Source organism: Pleuronectes platessa, chromosome 10, assembly GCF_947347685.1.
Source record: "Pleuronectes platessa chromosome 10, fPlePla1.1, whole genome shotgun sequence".
Taxonomy (NCBI): Eukaryota; Metazoa; Chordata; class Actinopteri; order Pleuronectiformes; family Pleuronectidae; genus Pleuronectes; species Pleuronectes platessa.
The window spans coordinates 16912512-16919931 of record NC_070635.1 but is presented as its reverse complement, the minus strand read 5'-3'; the positions used below and the strand labels follow the sequence as shown (position 1 = coordinate 16919931).

The 7420-nt window shown below is 46.3% G+C and overlaps 1 protein-coding gene across 1 annotated transcript; it reads left to right on the top strand.

Annotated features, from left to right (window-relative positions):
• The first annotated feature begins 329 nt into the window (after positions 1–329).
• On the top strand, positions 330–3850 carry irx2a (iroquois homeobox 2a). The gene is made up of 3 exons (XM_053433152.1): positions 330–569; positions 1762–2167; positions 2910–3850. Exons 1-3 carry the CDS (start codon positions 330–332, stop codon positions 3848–3850), a joined length of 1587 nt encoding a protein of 528 aa, XP_053289127.1.
• Positions 3851–7420: the final 3570 nt, after the last annotated feature.

The following is a 7420-nucleotide window of genomic DNA, read 5'->3' as shown; positions in this document are numbered from 1 at the left end:
TGTGTCTGAAACTCCACTGGCTCCTTCCTCCCTAACTCCTCACTTCATAGCGCTGCGTACTAAAAACATCGGACGCTAGGGGATCAAGACGCGAGCCACATCGCCTCTATGTGGGCACTTTAACAGATCTTTCGGGGGGTTGTTTCCCAGTAAGGGGGCTGTGGAGGGAGGACTTTTTTTTATGTCCATTGTCTGATGACTGTTTGCACGGCTGATTATTGAGTTGATTGTTTATTATTTTGGCTGCTGCTGCCCGTCGCCCTTGTGCGTCTCTTTTATTTTTTTATCCTCCCCTTTTTGGAATCGGCGACCCACACCGCAGCCCACCAATGTCCTATCCTCAGGGTTACCTCTACCAGCCCCCGGGCTCCCTGGCTCTTTATTCGTGTCCGGCGTACGGGGCCTCGGCTCTGGCTGCCCCGCGGAGCGAGGACCTGGCGCGGTCGTCCTCCGGATCAGCCTTCAGCCCGTACCCTGGATCGGCTGCCTTCTCCGCGTCGGCTGGCGCCGGCTTCTCCAGTCCGCTGTCATACGCCACGGATCCAACTACGGGATTCCCATCCTACATGGTAAATATATATTTTATCAATTGTGTTTAATCGCGCGTGTTCGTGCTCCGCAGCGGGGAGAGCGTGTGGTGGTGTGTGAAGTCTGTCAATGCGCAGAATGGCTCGTCCTCTCCGAGCGCACGACGCGTCAGTCGGAGCGGATTTACAATGTTTCTGTAGTGACTCACTAATCGGGAAAGTGTTTGTGGAACTTTCCCACCGACAGATTCACATCCACCGGCCTGCTCGTCTGGGTCCCAGCTTTCAAATCCTTGTACCCCGTTGGCTTAAATTGGATTTTTAAAGCATGAGCTGCAAACTGGGAAAGGCTTCGACCGGCGCTTAACACGCGCTGCGCCGCTAATTACGCAAAAGTGCTCTCAGATTTGTATTTGAACTCTCAGGTGAACGCAGCCGACGCGTCATTTCGCTCCACGACTCTTAAAATAAAATCGCCAGGGAGACGGAGCGGCCAACTTTAGATGAATAAACAGAATTTTCCAACGTGAGAAGCAGCAGTCGCATTAATGCTTAATGTCACAGGGCCACTTCAAGCGTTTCAGGGCTGAGGAAAGGTGCACATCAAATGGTTCGCTAATGGGATTTGTTATGCTGCGAAGAGACGATGTGTTAACACACTGTGGCTGCCACAACAAAACAAAAAGAAAACAGCGTGTCAAGAGAAAGGAAACTGTTAATGGGTGATTACAGAACATGTATATTCTCCTTTTTTTATTATCCCAAGAGCGACAGCGAGGAGAGCCCCTGTTATTAGTTAATCTGATAATGATCTTAACTATTAGTTCACCATTAGTTCATGGCTTCCTGCGGCCTGCTCTCACTGAGCCTGCCATTACAGATGTTTATTTTAACAGACCTGACTGATGATCAATGTCAGAGCTTATATATGTGTACACTGTGTGAGCTGCCAATGTAGCTCACACCTATTATTTAGATACACAATAACAAGGGTGGATTTATATAATTATTTCAACACGCCAGGTAATAAAAATGAGTTTGAAATAATTTCAATAGGACGTTGCCTTTACTGTATGTGTGATCTGTGCATTAATATTCATTTGAATTATAAGACGTTGTTTTTTAAATGGGCCAAACAAATATTGTCACGTTTTTAAAACAGTCTTAAGGGTAAATATATATATATTTTTAAAACAACACCAGAGTTTTATTAAAAATGCCAACTTTTCCCCAGAGCTCTCCATATGACGCGCACACGGCGGGCATGGCGGGGGCGCTGGGTTACCACCCGTACGGGAGCCCCGGGTACCCGTACCAGCTCAACGACCCGGCTTACCGCAAGAACGCCACCAGGGACGCCACGGCCACCCTGAAGGCCTGGCTGCAGGAGCACAGGAAGAACCCGTACCCGACCAAAGGGGAAAAGATCATGCTGGCCATTATCACCAAGATGACCCTGACGCAGGTCTCCACGTGGTTCGCCAACGCCCGGCGGAGGCTCAAGAAGGAGAACAAGATGACCTGGGCGCCCAGGAACAAGAGCGAGGACGAGGACGAGGAGGACGGGGACGGGGAGAGGAAGGAGGTGGAGCGCTCCGAGAAGAACCTGGACAACAGCGAGGCGTCGGCGGAGGATGAAGGTACAGTCTGCCATGATCCACTTAACAATGCAGGGCACGGGGGACGGGGGGTAAAAGGGAGGGTGGGAGGGGGGGCTTTTATTTACTGCTCAACTTATTTAATGGAAAAAAGGCTATAATATCCCTTAAAGATATATGACATAACGAATTAAATTATATAGGGAATAGTTTGGTTTTTATTTGAATGGAAGATGTGTATTGTTACAATTTTCATATTGATTATATAATGTTTTATTTAACATGATTAATGTCAGGTCACTTGTAAATTACACATAACATTACAGTTACCTCGAGTGTGTGAGTAGCCTCTGTATAATCCGATTATCAATGGTTTTCCATTGATGACATTGTTGTATGATTCTGAAAAATGGATTATATATAATTTATGGATTATTAGGATTATCATTATCATTTAACTAATCTTTTAATCGTTTTTATTTTATTTTCCAATGAATGAACGCTTCACTTGGTTGGTTGTAAAACATTAGGTGATTTGACTAATGTGGACATGTAATTTAATTTGACAACAATGTTCGTTTCATGTTCCTAATTTATTTATATTATAAATGTTCAACTCGTGACTTTGTTTATATTTTGGACTATCATCAATGATCTGTATTATTTAAATATCCCCTATTATTCCAAATTTCCTTTATAGTTTTATAGTTTTCTGTAATTAGGCCTATATATATATTTACGTTAGCATTATAATTAACAATACATTTCCTCATTTTATTCGCAGGGATCAGTTTGCACGTCGACACGCTGACGGACCACTCCTGCCCCTCGGAGTCCGACGGGGAGAAGGTCAGCTGCCGAGTGGCCGAGCTGAGCTCCGACCAAGCCGGCGACAAGTGCGACGACGACGGCGAGGAGCAGAACCACGACCCGCGGGCTCAGCTCTCGCCCAAGGCCGTCACGTCGCCCCCGCTCACGGGAGTGGAGGCGCCGCTTCTCGGTCACCACCACCACCACCACCACCCACACCATCTCCACCACCACCTGCAACACCTCCACCACCTACACAGCCAGCGGGAGGATCTGGCCCGGAGCCTCGTCAACAGCAGCGGCCTCATCGCCGGCAAATCGTCCCCGTGCCTGGAGAGCCGGGCTCCGTCGGGGGTGCCTCAGATCCCCGCAGCCAAGCCCAAGCTGTGGTCGCTGGCGGAGATCGCTACCTCGGACCATAAGCAGCAACATCCGCAGCAGCAGCCACCGGGGCAGCATGCAGGGCAACCGACCTGCCCCTCCTCCTCCGGCGGCGGGGGGCTCCTCACTCCCCCCACGTCCTCCACCAGCTCCCCGGCTGCCGGCTCCCCCTCCCTCTACCCGGCCCCCTCCATCCTTGGAAGACCTATTTATTACACTTCTCCCTTTTATAGCAATTACACAAACTATGGCAACTTCAGCCCCCTGCAGGGCCAAGGGATCCTGCGCTACACTAATTCGTCTGGAGTGAGTCTGGCCGCAGCCGCCGCCGCTGCCGCCGCCGCCGCCGCTGCTGCGAACGAGGGCCTGAGCTCCTCGCACCAGGGGCTGGAGGCGAGCACGAACCCCAAGCACAGGCCAGACTCCCCCCTCGTTAAACATAACACAAACCACATTGTTGTTGTCGAGCAGCAGCAGCAGCAACAACAACAGCTTTTCAGAGCCGCACATTTAGAGGCAAAGAAAGCTACGTAGTCAACATGATGCGGCACCCACGTCCCCCCCGAAGTGATCGAAAAACTTATTTAATCTGGTGTTGAATCTTGAAATTGTATTTTTTCTTAAAGAAAAGAGAGGACACAAAAAACGAACACTGGTAGGGAAATGGCTTCATGGGGGAAGTAAAATGAAATGAGTTCACGCGTTTCCGATGCAAATCAACTGGTTTTTGCTTTGTCTTGTTGGGACAAACTGTGAAGACTGGGCTTTTTATTTTATTTTATTTCTTTCAAATAAACACGAGAAACAAGTGACATCATCAGACACTATTTACAGATTTTTTAAATAAGATTTTAGGTCCGAATATGAGACTAAACGACATATTGAGATGGGCTTTCGTTTATGGCCTATAATTCGTTTTTCAGTACAGTTCATTATCAGTTTATAACTTATTTTTTAACTATATGCACGTTCATTTCTAACACAATCATTAAGGGTGAGGTCAATTCATTTCCATGCAACATGCAACGAGAACCCATAGGGATATAATAAGAAAAAGCATATTGTGAACAAATGTCGCAAGAGGACACCAACAGATATAGACATTGAAATGAGCCCGTGAAGGAATCAGCCTGATCACACACACACACACACACACACACACACACACACACACACACACACACACACACACACACACACACACACGCACACAGAGGGAGAGAAATGTTGCCACAGCTTTGAGCAGGAATCCTACTTTTAATGGTTCCTCTGATGTGTGTGTGTGTGCGACCATACGCGCACAGTAGGCCCCAAGCCTTATCTTTCAGCGTAAGGGATAATTATAATTACACCAGGGTCAGCCAAAAGCAAACAGATCAGTGAGTTTGCTCTGTGCGTTCGTCGTGCAACTTTATTACATCTTCAAATGTCACTTAGGTAATCGCGGCGGCTCCTTTACGCACATCCAAAGCCACGCACACGCGTCGTTCTCATCGGGGACTCCAATGAGCACTTACAGGATAATACACGGAGCTGTTTCTGGTTTTGTTTTTCTTTCAGTTTGACAGTTGATCACGATGGTTGTCCGTCGTGTGGGGATTTTCTCCTTTTTGGTTTGTTGTTTTATTTCCATGCTCTGCAGGTAGGTGTCACAATTGCTTTGACTATAAAAGCGAGGAATGGCACCACCTATGGCCTCATGTCACAACCCCAGTAACCTTTGCTCCAAACCGGATCTAGTGCCAGCACACAGTCGGGATGAACGCTGCTACTCCGCCTCCTCAGCTCCACGCACGCAGCTTGAGACACACCCCAGCACACACAGTATTAGTCAGATTGTTATTATTGTTGCATTGTTTTAAAGTTTTGTTTTCTGAATTGTTTTTGAGAGGTTGAACAAAAAACGAGAGATCTCTCCCATTGTATGTGATTTTACATGTTATTTCTCAGGTTCATATAGTTTGCTTATTTGCCACGGTATATTATGTTAGTATATATTTAAGTGTGGATGAAACAAGTTAAACATAATTTGGCCTTTCTGTGACAACCGTGTTTGTGGAAGGAGGTGCCACGGGACGCAGGGCGCACGGAGCCGAAGTCAACTTGAGGACTTCAAAGTGGAATAGCCTACATTTGATATTTATTTTTTTAAATGGTGGCGAAATGATGCCTATAATAATAATTTATGCAAGTTGTATTGCAAAAAAAGGTAAAACAAGAAAAAAACATGGGAAGCTGACATCGTCTGTTTGTTTTGTAAATATATATATTATGGACGCTTTTTATTTGAGACGCATTTGGGAAAAGAAGCTACACAATCTTGTTATCAGGAGTACTTTTACTAATTTATATCTTTGAATGTAAATAAAATAAAAAATGGTATGGATGTACTTGCGGGGTATGATATCCATTATTCAAAAAGCAAACCGGAGAAAATATTAAACTGTTTTCCCAACCATGACATCAATCTGGGGGCGTCATTCTTTTTGGTTTGTATTTTTAGAGCTGTATTTAACACCGGGCTCTTTTTCTCATTCACTCTGCTCATTGCTCTTTTATTTTGTCAGTCAAACGCAGATGGGAAATGCCTGATGAATCTCGCTTTTCATAAACATTATGAGTTTCCCCAGATTGCACGATCCATTCTGCGTAAATGGACCCATCATTTTCTTTTAGTGCCTCATTCTGCCCAGAGATTCTCCCTCGGCCGCACATTCACGACCTTGATTGGGATAAACGACATACTTATTTCATTTTTTTTTTACCCCTCTCACTCTTCCTCTCTTCCTCTCTCCCTCTCTGCGTCCTGCGATGCCACACATTTATTTCCCCTCTCCGGTGTGATTAATACAGCCGTGGGTCGCATCGGGCATTATGGGGCTCCCAGCGGGGCCCGTCCCTGGAGCTTTTTTAGCCCGGTTCAGCATGGGTCAGCCCTGCCTGCTTCATTACGGCGCGGCATTGAGCGATCCATAAAAGTCTATCTTAGCATCTGCCAGCTCCAATGGGCTGTGTGATGGGCCCTAATCGGACAGGCTTTCCTCTGCTTTTCATCCTGGCTTGGTTATTATAGCAGCTCTGCGACACAGCTAATTACACAATTTAGAGAGAGAAAAAAGAAAAGATCATGTCCAAGGAAATGAACAAATTATTATTATCATTACTATCACACAAATGTATTTTATTATTTTCATTTCTAAAATTAGTTCCAACATCTTGTCACTCACAGCTGTGTGGGCCCCCTTTTTGCAGAGAGTGTGAAATGCCCAGAGATCAAATATATAATATTCCCATCCTCCCTCCCACAGAAGAGACGAGGCCTCCATCATCGCTCGCAGCCAGACTAAAAGCTAATCCTTCATTTTCCAGTTGAATTTGAGCTGGAGTGTTGTCCAAATCTCACGGGACTCCCTTTCACCTTGGTTTTCACTCCCCCCCCTCACCACAGCCCCCCTGGCCTCATCCTATGGAAGTAATATTTGACTGCCACCAGGGGATGTACATAGTGGCAGGGTAAACCCACTCTAAACTCGGTTAACCCACCTTTCTAGGTCGACAGAAGCCTCTGTGACAAAGACTCATGGTGTACTTTGCAGTGAATGGCGCCACGCTGTATAAAATAAAGGATCTATTTAAGAGGGGAGCGTTTTTGGAGAGTAGTATTGATTTTAGTTTTTGTTTAAAGTCAGTGTTCTTCTGATCTTCACTGTCTGGAGCGGATGTATTATACACCCACTGTTTATTTACCCCTACCTCCACTGGCAGCCTCCTATGCAAGTTGTGGACCTCATAGGCCCTAGGCCAGCTTCTTCTTCCCTCTCAGCCCAAACGCTTTCATTAGGAGTTGATTTATTGAAATGCACGCTTCATTCTCAGGTGGGCTCCCCCTGGGGACTCGGCGCTGTTGTCAAATAGCACCAGAGGCACTCTCCTAAGAACACAGGGTCCCTGCCCCTCTCTCTCTCTCTCTCTCTCTCTCTCTCTCTCTCTCTCTCTCTCTCTCTCTCTCTGTGTTTCTTTCTCTCGCCGGCTGCTGCTCCCTCCAAATGTCAACATTTGTTCTCAATAAAAAGAGTTATTGTTTCGACCACCAAAAAAAAAAAA

What these genes read in the sequence shown, in the direction of transcription:
- irx2a (XM_053433152.1), top strand. Translation starts at nt 330, where the DNA reads ATGTCCTATCCTCAGGGTTACCTCTACCAGCCCCCGGGCTCCCTGGCT. An exon ending in CGGGATTCCCATCCTACATG is followed by an intron (nt 570 to 1,761) that starts GTAAATATATAT and finishes ACTTTTCCCCAG; the next exon opens with AGCTCTCCATATGACGCGCA. An exon ending in GGCGTCGGCGGAGGATGAAG is followed by an intron (nt 2,168 to 2,909) that starts GTACAGTCTGCC and finishes TTTTATTCGCAG; the next exon opens with GGATCAGTTTGCACGTCGAC.